Raw genomic sequence first — 23,577 nt, 5'->3', positions numbered from 1 at the left:
TTCGATGTAAAAGTTGGGCCCAAAATATTGCGTTTCTGTTCAATGTAATAGTTGGGCCCAAAATTTTGCGTTTCTGTTCGATGGAAAAGTTGAGGTCAATCAAAAAAAAGCTGCGACATATGTGGCATTGTGACTTTCACATTTCAAGTTTGTTGAACTTTTTTTTTTTCTGGCAATTAGTAATTTACTATACAGGTATAGGGCCTTACTAATTTTGATAAATAACAAAGGACTGATAGTTAATTATATTTAAAATGGGTATTACACAGCTTTTTGTCTGTCATGTTTTAGAACAATTTCAACAATTCATCAAAAGCAGTGAAAGTTTGCTTGAAATAGTTGTTTTGTCACTGTATATGTATCTTGTGCATGTGTACATAAACACACACATAAACACACACACACACACACACACACACACACACACACACACATATGTATGTATGTATGTATGTGTATATATATATATACACACACACACACACACACACACACATACATATATATATATATGTATATTTCCCCCACCAACTGTTTTCCAGCAAAGTCAAATCCTGAGTGAAGCAGGAGAAAAAGTTCACTGTACCTTCACTGGAGAGGAGCAGCCGGGGCGCCGGAGCAGTGAAAATGCACGGTCTGCCACTTGGAATCGCGACGATGCCACACGCGCGTCTCCTCCGATTGGCTGCTTCGGGGCCGGCCTTGCGCGTCCACGAACTGAGTGAGGCGGATGTAGGCGATGCAGGCGGCGTCTTCGCCGATCAGGTGCACGTGTGGATTCAGTATGGTAGTGTGGATGGGCTTACTGTTCTTAGACAGCACTACGACCAAACAAACAAAAACAGAGAGAGAGAGAGAGTGTGAGAGACAGAGAGAGAAAGACAGTGAAAAGCGACAGCGCAAAACAGGTATCTGACGATCTTTTCTCCTCGGGCTCACTCACAGTTCTCAAAGTAGAATCTGTGGAAATCCATGCCCTCTACCAGGTTACCCAGGGCCTCTGGTTCAAAAGAGGTCAATCCAGGGTCACAGATTTTCCTGTTAGAAAAATCAGAAAAACGGTATTACTCGTGTACCGAAGCCTTAGGTAACTCTCGATGTATTACTATTATAAATACAAACACAAACTATTTAAAGCTCCTCTTATGCTCTGATAGTCAGCCCTTAAGCCTGCACCCCCGCTGCAGCAGGGTTTTTTCGAGCAGGTGCGAGTTAAGCGCAGGAGAGGTTGACTGGATTCCTGCTTCATTGGCTATATTTACACACAGACAGCGAGAGTGCTTTGTCTGAAGACCCTGACAATGACAGTGACTCACGCATAGGCCTCAAAGTCTCCATTGTTCACGGCTTCAATCAACTGTTCGGTGATCTTGATGATCTCTTGTTTGCGTGCTGCGGAGGAAGACAAGCATGTAGTCAGCATATGAAGAGACGTGAATCATCAGAGGCTCATGCAGAGCTAATGGCAACACTCATACACCTGTCCCTTACGACACTGCATTCATCATTTATGTGAATCACCCATACGTTGGCTCAGAGTGTTTTTTTTTTCTTTTTTTTAAAGGAAAATGTCAAACATAAACTGTATTTATAGATCCACTTAGACAGTGCTATGAATCACAGACAGACCACTTCACTCAATGCATACATAACCGTCCCTCTCTAAGCTCTGGATGTGAGCACACATTCGCTACCTGCGATGGTCGCTGTTTTTCTCTATTTCGCTGTGCAAGAAAAGCACAACACAGGGCAAAAACAGTGAGTTAAACAGTCAGGCAACTAGACAGCTGCTCTGAGAACAGGTCTTTATTTGGTCAGAGAGCTACAGTGAATCCTATCAGGCTGCGAAATGGCTGATCTAACATCTGAAACTTTTCCTTCCCTCTCTTTCTCTTCATCACCCCCCCCCCCTACCGAACAGAAACAAATTTGAACCCTAAGGATATCGTAATGGATTCAAATCACTGACACGCTCGCTCACGCAAACACAAACACAAACATACGTACACATGTAGGTCAAAGTCGCCAACGCCAGAGCCAATTACGTGGCCTTTGTTACCTCTGACTCAGGAGTTCCACCGTACTTAGTGACCGACGGACGGGTAAGAGCCACGCTCGGCTACAAACTTACCTGACAGCTTCTCGTTCATGTCTGTCAGTCCAGTCATTCATTTCCCCGACTTCTCTCTCTCTCTCTCTCACATTTCAGCTGCCCAGCTCACACAGAACCAATTCTCTTTTTTTTCTCTCTTCCTCTCTCTCCTTCTTGTTTAAGTTCACTCTTGTAACCACCTACACACAAGGCTCCTGGTCCAATAGTCTCTCAGTCATGTGAAAACTAAAGTAAATGCTCTTTTCTTTTTCTTTCTTTCTTTCTTTCTTTCTTTCTTTCTTTCTTTCTTTCTTTCTTTCTTTCTCTCTCTCTCTCTCTCACTCTCTGTCTCTGCCTGCTATTAACTTCATAAAGCTTGCTGAGCTCACCATGCTATTCCTGTCACTCGTCCTTTTAGATAAGGCTTAGTTCCTCCCTGCTTCCGTCCCTCCCTCCCGCTCTCCCTCCCTCCATCTCCCCCTTTAAAAGCCTCCCTTCACACAGCAGGGGAGCTTAGCGACCGGGTGCCCTAACATGCCTTTTTCCTTGGCCTCCAGCCTGAACCTATGCCCTGTGCTAATGCCTCAGTTCTGCGTCCCCATATTTAAAATGGAGGACAGACCGAAACAAACAAACAAACAAACAAACAAAAACCACTACAGTCGTAACTGCCGCCTCCTGGAGCGGTTGCTTTGCAGTGATATCGCAGCACTTTCTCCAAACGCCCGCTGAGGAAATGTCATTTCTGCACTAACGCAGCAGCTGCGGTCTTATCGGCGAGGTGACCAGTTTCCGTCAGCCGTGCCGAAATTCAGAGCCAAGCTACAGGGGGTTACGGATGCGGGAATGCAGATTAAAGCCAAGCTACAGGATCCATAGCTACGAGGTCTACAGACGGGGGAATGCAAGCGATACCCGGTTGCAGTGGCGAGAGACACTACAGGGGAGGGTTCAAACACTCTCTCTCCCTCTCTCTCTCTCTCACACTCACACACACACACACACACACAACAGTGTACTCACTCTGCACAGACTGTGAGGGGCCGGAGTGGGGCAAGGGTGTAGGGGAGGAGGTTTGGGGAGGGGGGGCGCTAGGTCGTGCCGAGGAGGTCTCTGTTTCAGTCTGGGGGCCAGAGCCACGACCCACGCTGCTCACCAGATCTGTGAACCGCGCTGAGAGGACCGCGTGTGTGGGGGGGGGGGGGGGAGGGAGGACGAGGGCGGGGCGCAGAGGTTTGATGCAGAAAAAGAAGAAGAAGAACAACAACAACAAAAAAAAAAATTGGGGAGAGAGAGAATGGAGATGTGGAAATGAACAAAACATCCAAGAAAGTGAAAAAAAAAAAAACAGTTAAAATACGGTGTCGATAAAAATCACTGAGACACAGAGAACTTTTCGATCCAAACGTAAGGGTCGAGGGGGATGCAGTTAGGTTACTGAGTGAGCCTTTCAAAAGAGAGAGAGAGAGACAGAGAAAGAGAGAGACAGAGACATATCGAGAAAGCCGTCTGCCCCGCTGGGGCCTGAGTCATGGACAGGTGTGCGCTGGGCGGAGGCAGCAGCTTATGAACAGATGCTTTTCCTATAGCAGTGGAACATGACTCAGTCTTCCAGAACGGGAATTCTCCCGGCTTTCCCGCCTAGCAGGCTCCGAGGGTCAGAATTACTGTGGCTTTTAGCACACGAACATCTCTCAGCTTGTGCCAAACTACTAACGTGATCAGTCACTTGTTGAGGAATTTTTTTTGCTTCATTTTTTAATTAATGGACACATTGCTGGTCTTTTTGCGACAGCACATAAACGCATAAGGAAATTTGATTAAATGCGTCTGTTTTGGCAAATGAGTACACATATCTGTATCTCAGGTAACAATAACAACAACAACAAAATTACCTCTCCCAGGTGAGGGGTAGAGGAAGGGGGGGGGGGGGGGGGGGGGGGGAGAAACAGCAGGACTCTGGTCTCTGGAGGACCAGATGTCAACACTCTGGCTGCACAATGACAGCCATCTACTCTGATCTCCTGTGGAGGCTCTACTCACTCTGTGTAATGGGGGTGTGGGGAGGGGAGGGGCAGGGCGGGGCAGCTCCTTCACCGTCAGCCGCGGGTCCTGAACTCTTGCGTACGCTGCTCAGGATGTCGGTCAGCTTGGAGGCTGGGGGGGGGGTTCGGGGGTCGTTTGAGGGGTGAAAGGTTGGACCGAGACCCAGGTCAGAGGAGAGGAGATGAGATGAGATGAATGAATGAACGGGTGCGGAGATGGCAAAGCCGCAAGTTGTTTTTCGTCGCATGCAGCAAGAGGACGTTTGAGGGAATCTCCATGCACTTTTCACTGCTGCATCTGTTACAATGCATGCTATTCTATCTGCAGCCACAAGGTGGCACACAAGCATCTGTAAGGAATGACTGTGGACTAGGTTAGACCAACTAGATCATGAGAACTGTTAGACTGGTTTTCAAAGTACAAAATCAACAGATGGGACCTAAAGCGAAACTCCTCTGAGCTCTTTTCTGAGAGTGGTTTCGGCTGAGAGGCGATGACTCAGCAGAAAATGCAGAGCAGCAGCCGGTTAGGAGGAGAGGAGTCGTGTTTACAGGGCTTAAACCCACTGCTGGACGACACCTTAAGCGGCCTCTGGTCATCTTACTTAAAATACTAACGTTTTAATGCAGAAGCACAGCAAACCAAATGCAGAGACATCTGCTAAAGTGAATCAAAGCTGAAGGAAAAAGAAGAATAGCATTCTTGTTTTCCCGCCAAATTTTAATGATGAACATGAAAGCTCTATATCAGGCAAAAAAACCCAAACAAACAAACAAAAAAAAAAACAATCCTTAAATTCATTAAAATGTATTGTATTAAACTAAAATGCTTTTTTAATATACATATATATATAATAAAAACAAGACACATGTTAGTACTGTAATATCATAATGCAGAGCACAGAGAGAACAGGCCAGGCCAAATCAACATGAAACATACTACAACTTACAGAAGATGGCAGGGGCGGGACCTTGAGCTGATTGGCTGGATTCTGAGTGGGCCTTAACTGAGCTGCTATCTAGGCTTTTCCCTATTGGACGTCAGGGAAATAAGTGGGGGAGACATAGAAAAGAGAGCACTCAGACAAAAAAGGAGGGCAGAGGAGAGCAGCCATCAGAAAGTCATCTGGATGAGAGGACAGGAGTAAGATTGATAAAGCTGATGAGCTGGGGTAGACCATTAAACATCAAACCAACAATTCACAGGCAACTTCAAACTACTCTGGTTCAGACAAGCGCACTGGTAACTGATTCATAATACCTCTCCCCTCGTGTCACCCCAACAACAACTAAATCCATTTAAGTTCTGACCTTGAGGATATGAACAAATGCAGATAAGTTCATTTGTGTGCATAAACACACACGCACATGCGCACGCACACGCACACGCACACACAAATACAAAAAACGCCCATACTACTTTCTTTATCTGACTCAAATCCTCTGCTAAGATCTTACAGATGGAGATATAAATATGATTCTCTCTCGGTCCTGTTTCCTCGCAGCACTAAAAATACGGTCAAGGTGCCCTTGCTGTGTTCCTGCCTGTCTGTCTCTCTCAGGGGAGTGACAAGAGACAGATTTCACTCAGCAAAGCTTGGATTTCAATGGAATTCCTAAAGCTTACCAGCTTTGAAACATTTGATCCTCTTCTCAACAAAACAAAACAAAACAAAACAAAAACCAGGACAGTGAAAAGACAATACCAAGAGAGCGATAAATCACCGATAATCACCAACACACCGATAAATCATTCTATCATAGCATGATGCAAAGTGGAGGTCTTTAGAGTTTTTTTTTTTTCCCTTTTATTAATTCCTTTTTACTTCAGAAATGCAATCTCTTCCCTAGTCTGTCTGACTGTGACAGAACAAATTCATATTTAATCTCATCTAGTTGAATGAGGCGCAGTGCCTGTCTGACAAAGCAGCATAGGTGTGGATCGGTGGGTGATCCTTTGCTAACCCAGCTGACTGAGGTCTCCTGACCAGCTTGCTGCGCCTAAAGCAACAGCTGCTCTGAGCGCTGCTCAGCGGTACCAGATGGGAGAAGTATGACACTGCGTAATGAATCGCGGTCTGTGAATTCGTTTGGCACATGCGAGCGCTCAAGAACCCCTTCAGCGCGCCTCTCGCTGCCGTTAACGGACCTCCGGACACGCGAAACCTGAAAACCTTACCTTTCACGTCCTCGTCCTCTATCGTGGTGTTACTGCTGTCTGAAGATTCCTGCGGACAGGAGACACAGAGAGACGCTTCAGTTGATATCTGCTCGTCCTTGCTTTTAAATTCACTCTCTCTCTCTCTCTCTCACACACACACAAGCATAGGCACATACACAATAAATAATCCTAAAAAAAGAAGAAAAAAAAAAAAACAGATGTGAACATCACTGTCACAAATGGAGTCCTACACAAACTCCCGATAAATGTGTGATATTCATTCATCTCCCAATGAATGCGTGAGAACGTGTCTGACTGGTTTCTACAGATGGCTTTGCAGGCTGGAGTCTCTCTTCTGTCAATAGCACTTCAGCTGTGGACCGAGCCACTGAACTCAGAGCTCGGTGCAGGAAGCTTGTACTCTATTGTTTTGTCGCCTACCACCTGGCCGGCCTGTCACGGTGCGAAACAGATTGAAGATGTTCTTCCAGATTCCATTTTGCAGCCATGATTTTCATACCCTCAGATGGTAGCTTTGAAAAAAATCCCAGCTCTGGTCTAACCCCTCCCCTCCCTTCTGTACATACACCCACCCACACGAAGCTAGCACTGCTAATAGCTTACGTTAATCTTTGACATTTAAAACATACACACGCTTACTCTTTTAGCCCTCTCTTAAACCCACATCTCATTCTAAACCGTTCCCTGTTCAGAAGGACGGCTTGTCTATGGGCACACGCTATTGGTCAAAGCGGCGGACAGGCAAACAAACAGAGAGACCGGCTGTCGAACACAGGTAATCCAGACTACATTAATACACAGGCTTTTAAAGGAAAAAAACGGACTCAGAAGACAACATTGGCAGGCCCTGCTCTAAAAGTCCTCCTGACACGGGGGCATGCAGGTGATGAGACTGAAGAATGAGGCCCAAAAGAATGAAGGGATGAGGAGGAAAAGACGAATGTTTCTAGGGTGATTACAGAGAGTGGGTTAGTGAGATGAACTTGAACTGAATGGGCCCAGATGATGACAGAGTTGACTGTTGGTGGGGGGTGGGGCGGGGGGCAGAGGGCAGAGGTCGGGGTGGGGCAGAGGTCAGGGGTCAGGGGTCAGAGATAGTCTGAACAGATTTAGATACCAGGAGTAATCGTTCAGACAAATTAAAACATTACTGAAGAGCAGCAAAAGGTCAAAAAAGTCTGTCTTACTTTGTTCTGTCACACAGCAGGGCAGCTGTACTGGACAGTGGGAAATCTAGCAGTGCACAGTGCAGTTAGACTGGGGTTACTGGATAATTAGTGTGAACTAATGAACAGTGCTGCACTGAAAATCATTACAGACTTCGTTAACTACATTACATGGTTAAGCAAATGCTCTTACTGATGTCTGGGGAGGCAAATCTGTGGATTGATAAATTCTACCCAAACATTTTTTTTCCACCCTTCTCTGGAAGCTCTGTGGTATTAAATGTGAGACATATGCTTTGCATTGAGCCAAAGGGCTTGTGCTGGTTTGTTAGTTCTTCTTCATTTTGTTTTTTAATTAGAGAGCTGACGAAGGGTAAACATAATATAATATCACCCACTGTGTTCTACTGTATGTGTGTCCTTCATCACAAACACACACAGAAAAAACACACACACACAGCCCCTTTAAATGACTGTGTGACCAACACCATACAACCCACACAGAAGGATGAAGGGAGAGAGAGATAGAGAAAGAAAGGAGGAGGAGAAAGAGAGAGAGAGAGGATGGGAGGGTGGGGAAGGGTGTACCTTGATCCCATCCACCGGGTTATGGATAACAGTGGTCTGAGGCTCCTAGAGAGAGAGAGAAGGAGAGAGAGAGAGAGAGAAAGAGAGAGAAAGGGAAGGAAGAAGAGGAGAAAAGAGAGAGGAGCAAAAAAATGAGGTGAAGGTGAGAATGGAAAGAGTTAAATCAGAAAAAGATAGTGGGTGTTAGCAAAGAGAGATGAAAAAAGAGAAAGAGAGAAGACAGAGAAAGTAGAGAGACAGAGAGAGAAAAAGAGCAGAGTAAGAAAGAAAAGGAGAGAGAGAGAGAAAGAGAAAGAGAGAGAGAGAGAGAGAGAGAAAGAGCAGAGTAAGAAAGAAAAGGAGAGAGAGAGAGAGAGAAAGAGCAGAGTAAGAAAGAAAAGGAGAGAGAGAGAGAGAGAGAAAGAGCAGAGTAAGAAAGTGAAGGAGAGAGAGAGAGAGAGAGAGAGAGAGAGAGCAGAGTAAGAAAGTGAAAGAGAGAGAGAGAGAGAGAGAGAGAGAGAGAGAGAGAGAAAGAGCAGAGTAATAAAGTGAAGGAGAGAGAGAGAGAGAGAGAGAGAGAGAGAGAGCAGAGTAAGAAAGTGAAGGAGAGAGAGAGCGAGAGAGAGAGAGAGAAAGAGCAGAGTAAGAGAGAGAGAGAGAGAGAGAGAAAGAGCAGAGTAAGAGAGAGAGAGAGAGAGAGAGAAAGAGCAGAGTAAGAGAGAGAGAGAGTGCTCTGAGAGCAGAATGTGAGGAGGTCATTAATTGACAGTGATGCTCTGGTTAAAGGGGCCAAAGAGAGCAGTGGCATAATGCAGTGCTATTGAAGCCGACTGAAGCCAGGCCACGGGGGTCAACAACCTCAACGCCGGTCATTCAGCTCAGACTCAGAGCGCCTACTGTAGACCTCATTAAGACCACTTTAAATATAAAACCATTAAGAGTTGGACTCAGGTGACCTCACCGTTTAGATTAGAGAGAGAAAAATGGCCTATGTAATAAAATAGACATTGTATTTATGAATAGATGCTCTCTTGTCGACGTTTGAAAAGTTTAAGTTAGGATTATCTTGCGGGTTCCTGTAGAGGAATGTACGAAACTTCTCGAGCTGCAAAACGGAGAGCGCTGTGCATAATCACCATGTCTGACCGGCAGCAGGACGGGGAGGAGAGACATTGAATGATTTTATATTGAACTAGAGGGGACTTCACATCATGCGTTTGAATCTCACATCTGCATCTGCCCTTGTGCAAGAAATAGTAAAAAAAATGCTAAAAGCGTACACAAAAATGACATCACGTTCCTCATTACTGACAGTTATGCGAGGACTTAGCTACGTGAAGCTATGTACCTACCCACTGACACCTCCGTAGGGTTTTTGGGGAGAAATCCACGTGATTTTATTTTTGAGGGAGGCTTGGGGTAAGTTAGTCACAGCATAACCTTAAAAAATTCATCTCTAGCCAAGTCTGTCAATGGCATGTTGTTCCATCTCTTTTCTAACGGTTTTACACTGACAACAGGAGGTCGAGGGGCGGGGGGGGGGGGCTTAAAAACTGGAAGCAGACAGAGTTCAGCACAAAGAGATTCTATAATCCATAACAGTATTTATAACAATAACGCGATGCTCTACGGGATGCTGTGCTTGCTTTCCTCTGCTGTTTGAGCCAGTGGTAATTTTGTTCGGTTCTTCTCCGGGGTAATTTAATTACCTATCAACCTTTATTTATGTTTACTTTAAGAAATATCCCGAGCTTGTCAGCTTTTTTAGGATTTGGTCAAAACCCACGAGCCAAAACCTCTAAGTCATGATGATGCTGAAACTGCAAATCTACATACACGTCCTGAACTAGGAACACAAACGTGAAACACGACAGCAATCAGTCTGCAGCTCTCAGATATAACATTAGCAATTGTTATGGTGCATCCTTCATGTAAATTAGTGAGACATTGCTGTAGGTATTTCCCTTTAGGAAGCACTTCACACATAGATAAGATAAGAAGTATTAGAAAAAAAAAAACAAAAAAACAACACAAACAACATGCATTCAAAAACACGTACAGACACAAACAGACATCAACATTTCCAGATAAACTTATGACACGGGTTATATGGAGGTGAGTCGATTTTCAGAAAAAAAAAAGACTAACCAACTCAGGTGCTTTGTTTGAATTCGTTCGATGTTTTTGCCCACTGAGGTGGAACAAAAAAAATAACACACTCACACTCTCACACACATACACACACACACACACTCTCACACACACACACACACACACACACACACACACACACACACACACACACACAGCTGTGCCACTTCCCCACCACAGCTGGCAAAATCAGCTTTAACTCTTATTCCGTGTTCTATCTGTGCAGAGGGTTAACAAAAACAAACAAACCAACAAACAAACAAACAAAAAAAAAAATCTCATCGGTCAGTGCACAGGTTCAAAATGCGCTTGAACCCAGAACGTGTGTGAGTTTCTCTACCACAAGCATACAGCGTCTGGCGACAGGTGACTGACTAATGGAGGGTGAGGATGTCAACAGAGACAGACACGGGACGGGGGGGGGGGGGGGGGCAAAGGAGGGGAGAAGGAGGATAGACAGGCATAATCAACGAAAAGACAGAGAGAAAAAGAGCGTGAAAGAGTGAGAGAGAGAGAGAAAGAAATAAAGAAGTAAATACCAGAGCAGGAGAGGAGGTGTTTCCTTTGGGACTGGTGACTATGCTGTTTTTCGTGCTGTTTGACTGTGGCTGTTTAGAAAACACAACATTCTGTTAACGGGGAGGACGGGGGCTGGGGGGGGGGGGGGGGGGGGGGTACACTTACACTTACATCGTCTTTGCGACGATGGGAACAGTTTATTTAAAAACAAAAACAAAAAAAACAAAAGAGGAGACAGTACACAGGCATTTGAGGGACTAGGTTGTGCTGTAGATTCTGCATGAAAGTGGTACAAAGACCAACTCATGCGTTTAAGATTTGACTTGAGGAAAATATTCAAATCTAAATTTAATTGACATACTGGATTTATAAAAAAAAAGAAAAAGAAAGAAAGAAAGAAAGAAGAAGAAAACACAACCTAATCACACAGAGCTCTTTATCTAAGTATCCACCAAGAGGTTAGGTGAATAAAACTACAGTCTCCTAACACTAACAGGTCACACACTCAGGATCCAACCATTGGTTCCTGTATGTTTGGGCTGCCAGTCAAAATCAGAGGAATTTGCATGTAATAGACAAGGGATTTCTGCAAGGCGTCCTTATGAAGACAAACAGATCCAAACCAACACTTCAACAGTTCCCCAATAAAACCGATTCAAAGCAAGAATGTTAAAGGAGATGACGAAAAGGACAGAGAGTGAGAGAGAGAAGGAGAGAGAGAGAGAGAGAGAGAGAGAGAGCAACAGGGAGAGAGAGGAGGGTCATGTGAGAAAGTGTGGTTGGATCTGCTGTCCAAAAAAAAAAAAAAAAGCCAGTTAAAAACCACAATAGAGAATCAATGCAAAGCAAAGGCAGAAACACTCACATACACGTGTGTTTGTGTGTTTGTGCATGCGTATGTGTGTGTGTGAGTGTACTAGCACACATGTGTACACATACACACACACACACACACACACACACACACACACAGATACACATACACACCAGCACAGACTCTGACTACAACACCAAACAGTTTCTGACCGACTTACAGCTGAATGTCCACAAACTGCACGCTATACACAAACACAAACATACTGCACTATACAGTGTACAATTAAATCACCAAACACACACACACACACACACACACGATATATACAAACAAACTGCAATCTACAATGTACAGTTAAATAACCAAATTCACATGTGTGCGCGCGAACACACACACACACACATTCACTCACTCCACATGCTATACATAAACACACACATACTGGCACCATACAGTGTACAATTAGATAACCAAATACAAACACACACACACGCACACACACACACACACACACACACACACAAACATACTGAACTATACAGAGTACAGTTAAATCACGAAATATACACACACTTGCCTTCTTACTTAATCAGTGTATTAATATCATCAAACATTTACAAGGAACAAAACAAAATCCTAATTGTCCCTCAACACTCTTCGGCATCAACACTTTTTTTCATCAGAGCATCAAGGCGTTTGTCTTCTTCACACATTACACAAGTGGAAATTAATCCAAGAGTCAAACGGATGAATGAGAGAAAGAATGAACGAAGGAATGAGCGGAGAACGAGAGGAGGGAGAGACAGTGATAAAGGGAGCAGGATTAAATGACGTTCTCACCATGTATTGGACAGTGGAGCTGGACTTCCGTTTCTGGGCCGTCATGTGAGTGGAACGATGAAAAAGGAGAAAAGGAGACAGGACAATGTTATGATGAATGAGACGGACGGGCTGGGAAATGGAGGTTTTTTTTTTTTTGTTTGTTTTTTTAATGCTGAAATACACGGAGCTGACACATGATAAACTCTGAGATGAAACATGAAGAAGAAGAGAAGAAAAAAGGAGGTCAAGGAGTCAAGAAGAAGATGGGGGGGGGGGGTACCAAGCAAGATGGAGGAAAAGAAATGGCAGTGTGATGTTATTTGATGAAGACCTGAGCAGAGCGAGACAGACAAGAGTCACCAATATTCACATTTTCAGCTCACGTCTGAGCAGACTCTGCAAAAATGAAATGGATGGGGCCTTGTTCTGAGGCCTGCAGTTTCACAGCTCTTCCCTGGTCTTCATCAGACTCGACTTCTGGCCAAGAGACTTTTATTCCCATTGGGTCAGCTGATGGTGGTAAACCGGGAAGGATCATTCAGCTAAATCCCTATTCATTTCAATTCAGTGGATTAACCACCTACAGGTAATACTCTATACACAGTTGGCTGTCATTATGACCTGTAATCTGTCTAAACCAAAACGATTCATGGCAATGATTCCTTTGTTTTTTTGGGGGGTTTTTTTTGCTCTGAAGAATTAAAAAAAAACGTTTAACCATTTTCTCTTTCTACATGAGCTTTTAGTCTGGCCAGAGAACACTGTTAAGCTTTGTTATGAAGAAAGCCTGAGTTTGGGGGGGGGGGGGGGGCGGGTGTTGTTTGAAGGCAGTTAAAATCAATGTTCGGGAAGATCTTTTGCTAACCATGGAGGACGAAAAAGAGCTAAAAAAAATGTGAGAAAGAGCTAGAAAAAAGAAAAAAAAGGCGCCTAAAAATTACAGAATGCAGAAGTTTGGCGATCCAGTTGCTAGGCGATGAGTGAGGTGCAGTGGAAGTGTCTATTTCTGCCCACACAGTTCCTGCAGTTGAGACAGGCAGCTATTAATGGAACGGGGAGTTTCATTCCCTACTGAGGTGACCCCCATCTTTCTCCATCTACGAAACATCGAGCTGGATGACGCTGGCGAGGGAGGACTTGGATGGAGAGAGACGTGGAATGAAAGAGGCGCTGAGAGGAGAAAAATGGAGGGGGGAGAGAATGGAGATGAAGCAGAGAAAAGCGGACTTTTTGATTTGAGCATGCTGATGGAGAGATGAAGACAGCTTGCACCTGCTAAAAGAGCAGATGCAGAACTGTTCTGTGAAGCACAAGATGTTAGCGCACACATTTTCCCCAGCGGATACTGTGTGAGCCCCTTTGTGTCTTTTTAAACTGGGTCTACGCTGCAACAATACGGCTGCATTTGCAGAGATGTGCTTTACAGAGTTTTACTGCAAAATCAAGAGGTAAAGCTTTGTACAGTGAAAGAGAGAGAGGGGGACATAGGGCAGACTACTACAAAGGGGAAGGAAAGGAGTGAAAGAGAGAGAGAAAGAGAGAGAGAGAGAGAGAGAGAGAGAGAGAGAGACACAGAGAGAGACAGAAAGAGAGACAGAGAGAGAGAGAGACAGACAGAGAGAGAGGGAGAGAGATAGAAAGAGAGAGAGAGAGATAGAAAGAGAGAGAGAGAGAGAGAGAGAGAGAGAGAGAGAGAGAGAGAGAGAGAGAGAGAGTGAGAAACGCAATGAGAGAAAATAGTTGCTGAGAGAGTCAGGTAGGACAAAGCTTCAAACAAACAAACAAACAAATAAATAAACAAATAAATAAATAAATGAGAAAAGACTGTGTGTCACAAAGTGGTAGGAAGAAGGAGCAGAGGACTGAAACGTGTCGTAGGCAGTAGAACTGTGCTGCGCAGCGAATGTGTGGCTGCAAAGTCAAAAGCAAAGGCTACAATAATTAAGGGCTTTGCATTTCAAAAAATCAGCCTTGATGGGATGGAATGGGAACAGTGGCAGGATATTCTTGAGAGAGAAGAGGGGTTTTTTGGGGGGGGGGGGGGTTTCTACCTCAGACTGCATGTGAAGAGATTATGTAAGGTATGATTAGTGGTCTGAATGAAACATGAGCGACTGGGAAGGATTATTTTCCAGATTATAAACCCATCCAATCTCAAATGAAATGCAGAACGTACTTTTCCATAGAGCTCCAAATGTGAAGGGCAACCTTTTACTGTCTGCACAGATTATACGCTATCAAACAAAATGAATCCCTAAGTCTACACACACACACACACACACACACACACACACACACCAACTTCATTTGACGGTTCACACTAGTCCAACTCAACATCTGCTTGTATTCTCTTTAGCGGAATTTTCTCTGTTTAAAGAAAACTGAGAGACTGAGAGGGGGTGGGGGGGTACTCCTCCAAGCACAAAGTGTGTGTGCATACTAATCCTTACTAGAAAAAAAAAACAAAAAAAAAACAACGAAGGATAAAAATAGCGAGAGGGTGGCAGGAAAATTAAACTTAAGCTTAAGAGTTTAAAGCGGAAGTTCGGTCAGTTTGGCACGTGAGCCCGTTTCGACAAATGTTTCCTTAAAAGTGAAACAGTCGATGACATTTCCTCTGTTTACCAATGTTTTTATATAATATAATATGTAAATACATATGCTATATGTTGTGCGTATTCTGATGTTCGGTTTGGGTATCAAATGTGTGTCAATGAGTGATAATAGCTTCACATTATGACTTAAAGACCAGCAGTAAAACATGCTGTTTACTGCTTCTCTACTGTGGGAATAAATGGAAAAGCATTAGCTTTTTAGCATTAACTACAGCATTGGCACTATTACACATCTCGTGGAAAATCTGGGCTGGCAACTAACATTTTATTTAACCTAATTATCCATGTTATTAAAAAAAACAGATACAGTTATGATCATTAATGGAACTATATATTGGTGCAGTTTTAAGTTCTTTTTAAGTTTTTGGAAAAAGAACATTCTCAGGAAAAATTTCACATTTCTGATGAAAAAAAAAAATCCCCCATATTTGATTAAAAAACTGAAACCAAAAATGAGCCCACATGTCAGAGGGAGTGAACTTCCCTTTTACGGGCTAATGTTATAGTCCATAAAACCTGTCTGCGTTAGCCTTGAATTTACACGCTCGGACAGACACAACTTTACGCACAGACAGAAATCTTGGACAGCAGCACATTAAATACACATACACACACACACGCACGCACACACACGCACACACACACAAAATCACAACTGTTAGAGCGACAGAAACACTAAGACACTACAGACAGACTAAAGTTCAGAGGTTGGGGGGGGGGGGGGGGGAATAAAGATCCAATCTTGAATCTTTAATCCAATCTTTATGGACAGAAAAAGGGGACACTTGATGTTGCGATAACAGGACGAAAAAGCGACAGATTGAGGGTTGGGGGGGGGGGCAGTGAAGGCTGGTGAAAAGGAAGGGGGGGGGCAGCAGAAACAGAGGGGAGAGGTGAACTTACCTTAACATCTGCTTTTTTGTTCAGCAGACTCTTGGCTGCTGCCGAGGGAGAGAGAGTAAACATGAGAGCAGAGAAAGAGAGACCACACTCCAGTCAACATAACCCAAACTCAACACACAAGAGTGTCTGCAATGGTACTCCGCCAAAGCCTGGAGAAAATCTCTCCACCGAGAGGATTAAAAGCCTTTTAAAAAACACTTTCATGGTGAAGGGGGGGAACATAAACCATGAAGGGGGGGGGGGGGGTAGTGTGTTGTGTGACAGAAATCCATATCCCAGCAGAAGGCAAAATCCCTGTGGCAGGTAGAAACAATGGTAGATTATAATCAAGGCATTCCAACTTGTGTTACTGAATGGCATGCACAGGGCACTTCAGAGCAGGCTTCAAGCGCATGCATGCACACGCGCACACACGCATACACACACACACACACACACGCACATACACACACGCGCACACACACACTCACACACACACACACATGCACGCATGCACACACACACTCTCACTCACACCCACATCCTCACATACACACACACACACATACACACACTCTCACTCATACCCACACCCTCACATACAGAATCGCACCCTCACATACACACACACACACACATACACACACATACACCAGCATGAGACAGGCGTGGATCAGCAGTGTATGGACACGCATCCTACCACTCTTCAGTATACTTAAACATTAAACATTCGTTTTTACTTTTGCTCCATCAAATAATGAACCTTTACCACATAGAGCAAACCTTTAAAATGATCCGTGAGACATTTTATGGGGAGAAAATATCATGACACTCTTTTCGTTCACGTTCAAAATATCGACACAGCCACATCGATGAATTCTTCACATATTCTGCATGTTTCTACGTTTATATTTTCGCTTTCTTTAAAGACATGAATAAGACCAACAAACAAAAATGAAAACTGAATGAAATGAAATTACTGGTGGAGAAAAAAAAACCCAAAGCCTCGTCAAAGAGAACTGGTAGCTTTCATAGTTTCGTTGCCATAGCAACGCAGCACATAGACATGTATACTCAGTGTTTCCTGTTTGCGGCAATCTACCATACACTTTTTTCTTTTTCTTTTTGAAATCCGGCGTGGACCTAAAAAAACTGGTGAATTATGGTCAGACAAACAGAAGGAGGGGGACAGAGAGAGTCTCCTTACCTTGGCATAGATTTTAGAGTTGAAGAAGAAGAAGGGTTTTTTTTGGGGGGGACGAGAAAGGGAGAGATTAAGACAGAACAAATTAAGAGACTGGACTAAAAGAGAGAGAAAAAAAAGAAAGAAAAAAGGCGCATCGATCGGAAGGCCTTTGGTTAGTGTAAGAAGGCAGAGGGTTCAATTGTACAAAACTAGCAAATCAATCTGGGGAGGAAATTGGCCGCGGATGTGCGAAACACACAACCTGAATGCTAAAACAGACACATACACTCAGTTTAAGACGGAAATATATAACTATGAGAGGATGTCATCTCGAATAACTTCTTCATGAAACACCTGGACAAAATGTTTTACTGACACCTAGGGGGGAAACAAAGGTGGGAACTCTTTTGTATAAAATGATGACCCGTGACACAAAAAACATTACAAAAAGGTCTGGAAAGTCTCTGGGGGGGGGGGGGGGGGGGGGGGGGGGGGTGAAGCCAAGAGTTGCCTAAGGCAGACAGAGCTGTCTCTACTATTCTAACACACTGACTGACATTCATGCTAGTGTTCACAAGAATAGCACAAACTTGACCACAGAATATTTGTAGGTCTCTGAGGTAAACAAAAAAATCTAAACAAAATAAAAGCAGTCTTATCTCTAAAGTAAACTTATCTCTAAGATCAGTTCAGAGCAGCAAAACCTGGGATAAAAAACAGTCACAACATTTTTCAGATTGTTCATACAAAGTTGTTCTACTAACATTAAGTAAGGAAGTGATGGTTTAGACTTATGTGGCTATTTAGGACACGGCACAACCCAAACCTCAGTCCTGAATGATGTTATGACCACAGGCAAACAGTACTGGTCATCCGTTACTCTGCGTTCTTCAGTTTAGTGACCTTTTCATCACAGGTCATTACAGGTCATGCTTAATTAACTTAAAACATTAGCACATACCAGTGACATATTGGCCCACAATACTGATCTACTGTTTTTCACTGTACAACACACACACTCTAGACTCTTAACCACTAACTCCAAAGGCAGACGGATAAACAAATAAATAAATAAAGTGACTATGCTCCTAGAGCAGACAGCCATTTATTACCAATATTAAAATGGGACCGCTACTTGTCAAATATGTGGGGTGGCGGTGGTGCAGCATTAACGAAGAGTTTGGGGGTTTGAATCCCAGCTATGACAGTTCACTGTGTACCCACTGTGTACCAGTGTACCCCTGGGTAAGTCACTAAACTGCACGGTTACTCTAAAACTCTACCACCACTGACAGGAGAGTCAGCTTGATGAATACACGCAAATGTGTCCGTGTGAAGTAAAATAACACGCGAGATCTTCTCTCATTCAAAATCCTCTCTGTTAGTCACGCTGAGTTCACTGAAGTTCCGTCAAAAGACCAGAAAATCCCTTTTCTGACATTGAACCCTCTTTTTTTTTTTTGACATTAAGAAGAAAAGAAGCACATTAAGAGTCGTCCGTCATGCAGCCGGTCGTTAGCACAGACTCGCTCTTCATCACACACAACACATGCATGTGGCCTCGTGCAGCATTCAGCAAACCAGGGATCAGGCAAGGCCATCCTCAAAACACACTGAGAGAGAAACGAGAGAAAAAAAAGAGCGAGAGAGAGAGCGAGAGAGAGAGAGAGGAGACCCATAATCCAAAAGAGACCTGGCGGAGAACAGAGAGAGGATCGATAGAGAGGTGCACCGAGAGAGAGGGAAAATCGCCGCAGAGGGACGAAAGGATAGAGAGAATAGGAAATAAGTGATGGAGGAAGAGATGAGATGAGAGCAGACGCTGAGAAAACAGACAGGCGTCGTTAAGGGTTTCAGAGAAACTAGGAAATAGAGGGATCACTCAGGTCGGGATCAGAGAGAGAGAGAGAGAGAGAGAGTACGAAAGAGAGTGTATGGAAGTCAGAGAAAGAAAGAGAGAGGGAGGATACAGGTTTGGGGTACACAGACAGAGAGAAAGAGAGAGAGAGAGAGAGCGAGAGAGTATGAGAAAGAGAGGAAGGGAGAAAGTAATGGCATGCCATTCCTACACGTTGGTCAGACGATACAATACAACACAAGGAAGTCTGCCCGTGAAGAGTGAGATCCAGACAACACATAGCTACATGCTCAAGGCCTCATGCTCAATGAAGAGTGGATGGCATAAAAAAGAGAGGAAAAGAGGAAAGGAAAAGAAAAAGAAGAGAAGAAGGAAGAGAAAGAGAGATATGTAGGGTTCCTCTGATGTGGGGGGGGGGAGGTTGGCACGGGGGGTGGGGGGTTGGGGGTGGTGCTACCTTGTTCCACCAGGCCGGCTGTGGTACCGGCCGCGGCAGCAGCAGCGGCTGCAGCAGCAGAGACAGTGGCTGGAGCTGTGGTCTGTCTGCCCACTGACAGAGGCCCACACAGCCCCAAACACACCCGCCAGCAAGAGAGAGAGAGAGAGAGAGAGAGAGAGAGAGAGAGAACGGGGAGAGAAAAACAGAAGGCAGAGAGGGAGGAGAGAAGAGCAGTCTGTTAGTCTAGAAAAAGGTCAGCTTTATTAGAGGTTGACGCGTTCACCGATTAGGGTTTTAGTGTCGTGTAACTTGTCCCATCGCCGCCTCAGAGGTGCACTTATGTCGTTTCATAAAATAATAATAATTTTTTTGCCCTCTCTCTAAGACGTCCCCACGACACTGAAATCGAACACGAGGGCTAATTTTCATGTCATCGGTAAGGGAAACGCATGGTTATGTCAGCTCTGGTTTCTTCTCGTACACTGACGCGCCTTCGCTGAGGGGTTGGGATGGGATTTTTTTTTTTTTTTTTTTGGTGAGCCTGGGAACACTTTGCTTAAAGAGCATCTCGTTCCAGCATGGGGCTGGGGATTGAGTGATGCTAAGACACTCCTCCACCCCCTCTCTGGGCTGACTCACCCCTGGAGGATGAGGTAATTACAGTAATGAGGGCATGGAAGAGGGAGGGCTAGTGAACGAGGGATGGGCTTGTGTGGAGGGGAAAGTAGGATGAGAGGAAAAGAGGAGAGGGACAGAGAGAGAGAAATAGAAAGAGACAGAGCAAGAGAGAGAGAGAGAGAGAGAGAGAGAGAGATCCAAACTCCTCTACAAGCGTCTGAGAACAAGCACAGTGTTGCTGCCGCCCACCGACCTGCTGTTTGAGTGTGACTGTGTGTGTGTGTGTGTGTGACTGTGTGTGTGTGTGTGTGTGTGTGTGTGTGTGTGTGTGTGAGTGTGTGTGTGTGTGTGTGTGTGTGTGCGTGTGTGTGTGAGTGTGTGTGTGTGTGTGAGTGTGTGTGTGAGTGTGTGTGTGTGTGTGTGACAGAGAGAGAGAGGAAAAGTGTGACAGAGCAGATGCTTCATTAGAGCAGACATAAATCGCATGTCATTAGAAATGCCAAGTTTTTTGTTGGTCACACATTTTTTTTGGCATTACAACACACCTGCAAAAAAAAAAAAAAAAAGAAAAAAAATTCCATTTCCTTTCCGACTAATGTACCCAGACATACCGTATGTCCACACTGAGCCTCAGGACGGCTGCTGTATTTTCACAAACATTAAAACGAAGATGCCTGGACGCCATTCACCAAAAAGCGAACGGTACAGGCCTGCTAAACACCGTGTTTCCAACTGCTGCTCCTGAACGCGCGCTAAGCCCCGCACAGCTTCTCCCTGCCCTAACACACCTGCTTTAGCTAATCAAGCACTGGATAATTAGCTGACGAGTCGAATCAGGTGTGTGTCGCGGCAGGGGGAGAGATGTAAAACCACGTGGCGCTCCCGGGAGCAGGATTTGGAAAACGACGCGCTGACACGCTAAAGCCAAGAGGCCCGCGCTCATGTCCTTCTGCGTCTCTGCTCTTCCCCACCCTTTCCTCAGGAAATGTCCGGAAGCTACGAAGGGTTCTTTCCCGAGTCCGAGAGCTTTTCCTTCTGAATCACCGTATCCGTTACCTCAGAGGACACTCGGGGGGGAAAAACACCAGGATCCACGAAGCGGCTGTGCCAGGGCGCGCTGAAAGGGTCACTGACCCTTTACAAGCCAGAGGAACGTTAACTGCCGCCCCCCCCCACCCCCCCTCCAACCCCCAACCCCCAACCCCACCGGTATGAACCGGTGATGAGTGATGAGGAATTCTATCATGGTTCACTCCTTCAGAGGAAACAGGATTAACTGTCCCAGACATAAACGCTCTGTGCAGAGTCAGTGAGAGTTAGTGAGAGTCAGTGAGAGTTAGTGAGCGGAGAGGGAGACGTTAACTTACCGGAGAAGTTTCTAGACACCAGCATGGTGGTCAGAATAGCACCCTGTGTGAAGAGAGAGAGAGAGAGAGAGAGAGAGAGAGATGCGAAATGAGCCAATTACTGTCACTCTCTGACTGAACCTTCAGTTTTTTAAAATTCTGCTCAGGTCAGTCTCTCACGACCAGATTTCTGGATGAAAGAATTGCCCTCATGCAGGACTAAAAAGGACTTTTGACGGGGAATCCCGGTTAACCGTGACATTTCAGTCAGTCTCAGGCTCAGTCTGCCTCTGGAAAACCGCCTGTTACTGTGCCTGATTACATTTCCGGCTGAAATGAAATGGCTGCCACACCTTGAGTTTTCTCCTTGCGTTGAACTTCTTCAAACACTCCACTGTCTCTTGTCTGTGCATCATAGAGGCCACAGTCGAACGTTGCTGTGAGAGACAAAGACATTGAGAGAATCACGGTGAATTCAAGGAACCTCAGTAGATCCAGCAGCTGCGTGTTTATTACCGTTGCGTTATACTCTGTCCAGTTTAAATGACTATAACTGTAAACAGGATTGTGTGTGTTGCTTTCACTGTGTTGAAGCAACACCAAACAGGCACCACATGAATCCATCACAATGTTTTCATTGAAATGCACATTTTTTGGCTGTTCATTGAGAGAGTCATTTCACAGGGGAAGGCAACACTGAAGAGAACATTTATTACAGCCAGGTCCCCATAGTATAGGTGTGTAATGAAATTACAGTGAGCATATGTGTTTAATACACGTTGTGAATAGAGATTTTGTGTATTTGTGTGACTCTGTGTGTGTGTGCGCGCACATGTGTTTCAGTGTGTGTATGTGTATTTGTGTGACTGTGTATGTGTGTGTGTATGTGTGTGACTGTGTGTGTGTGTGTGTATTTGTGTGACTGTGTGTGTGACTGTGAGTGTGTGTGTGAATCTGTGTGTGAGGGTGTGACAGGGGGTACTTACGCAGACCCACGGGTGTTTCAGTGCCTCCTGAGCAGTGATCCTTTTGGCTGGGTTAATGGTCAGCATCTGGTTAATAAGGTTTTTGGCCTCAGGTGTGACAGTGTCCCACTCTGGAGAGGGAAACTACACACATACACACACACACAAACACACACGCACGCACACACACACACGCACGCACACACACACACACACACACACGACAGTACATCAGACCTCATGGCTGGTGGTTTGTTCGGATATGGAGTGACTGTAATTACAGAGGTGGAGACAGTCCAGTGCTTACGTCATAGGCCCCGGCTTTGATCTGCTGGTAGAGTTTATGCTGGTCTTCATCCCAGAAAGGCGGATATCCCACCAGGAGAATGTACAGGATGACCCCTGTACAGATGGGTCAAAAAATGGTCTTTAACAAAACATTAATTTTCCAAATGACTACTTTCTACAAATACCGCAATGAAAGAACCAAAACTGTATTAAAAAAATAATATACCCAACAACAACAACAACAACAACAAGAACCATAACTGTGCAGAAGTGGAATGGCAAAGGCATAGGCTATCTTCAGCGCAGTACATTATGATTACAAAGAGATTTGAAGATATAGGAGAGTGAAAAAGGACGCACGGAATTCATTTGAAAGACAGAGAGTTGTGTATGTGTGTGTGTGGATTTGGGTGTATGGTAAGTGGATTTGAAAGACAGAGAGTTGTGTATGCGTGTGTGTGGATTTGGGTGTATGGTAAGTGGATTTGAAAGACAGAGAGTTGTGTATGTGTGTGTGGATTTGGGTGTATGGTAAGTGGATTTGAAAGACAGGGAGTTGTGTATGCGTGTGTGTGGATTTCGGTGTATGGTAAGTGGATTCGAAAGACAGAGAGTTGTGTATGCGTGTGTGTGGATTTGGGTGTATGGTAAGTGGATTCGAAAGACAGAGAGTTGTGTATGCGTGTGTGTGGATTTGGGTCTAGGGTAAGTGGATTTGAAAGACAGAGAGTTGTGTATGCGTGTGTGTGGATTTCGGTGTATGGTAAGTGGATTCGAAAGACAGAGAGTTGTGTATGCGTGTGTGTGGATTTGGGTGTATGGTAAGTGGATTTGAAAGACAGAGAGTTGTGTATGCGTGTGTGTGGATTTCGGTGTCCGGTAAGTGGATTTGAAAGACAGAGAGTTGTGTATGTGTGTGTGTGTGTGTGGATTTCGGTGTATGGTAAGTGGATTTGAAAGACAGAGAGTTGTGTATGTGTGTGTGTGGATTTCGATGTATGGTAAGTGGATTTGAAAGA

The 23,577-nt window shown here is 44.6% G+C and overlaps 1 protein-coding gene across 1 annotated transcript in view; it reads right to left on the bottom strand.

Moving 5' to 3' along the window:
* camk2b2 (calcium/calmodulin-dependent protein kinase (CaM kinase) II beta 2) overlaps nt 1-23,577 on the bottom strand; it is a 48,087-nt gene that overhangs the window by 511 nt on the left and 23,999 nt on the right. The window contains exons 9-21 of the mRNA XM_030768325.1: nt 22,578-22,672; nt 22,292-22,414; nt 21,659-21,742; nt 21,327-21,369; nt 19,360-19,452; nt 15,880-15,917; nt 12,380-12,412; nt 10,743-10,811; nt 8,074-8,118; nt 6,317-6,365; nt 1,317-1,392; nt 944-1,038; nt 587-821 (exon numbers count right to left, since the gene is read on the bottom strand). Of these exons, the coding sequence (XP_030624185.1) occupies nt 589-821; nt 944-1,038; nt 1,317-1,392; nt 6,317-6,365; nt 8,074-8,118; nt 10,743-10,811; nt 12,380-12,412; nt 15,880-15,917; nt 19,360-19,452; nt 21,327-21,369; nt 21,659-21,742; nt 22,292-22,414; nt 22,578-22,672 (1,076 nt within the window). The 3' untranslated portion in view covers nt 587-588. The remainder of the gene's footprint in view (nt 1-586; nt 822-943; nt 1,039-1,316; nt 1,393-6,316; nt 6,366-8,073; nt 8,119-10,742; nt 10,812-12,379; nt 12,413-15,879; nt 15,918-19,359; nt 19,453-21,326; nt 21,370-21,658; nt 21,743-22,291; nt 22,415-22,577; nt 22,673-23,577) is intronic.

Source organism: Chanos chanos, chromosome 3 (assembly GCF_902362185.1).
Source record: "Chanos chanos chromosome 3, fChaCha1.1, whole genome shotgun sequence".
NCBI classification, from domain to species: domain Eukaryota; kingdom Metazoa; phylum Chordata; class Actinopteri; order Gonorynchiformes; family Chanidae; genus Chanos; species Chanos chanos.
The sequence above is the reverse complement of the archived record's forward strand: the minus strand, read 5'-3'. Positions and strand labels throughout refer to the sequence as shown.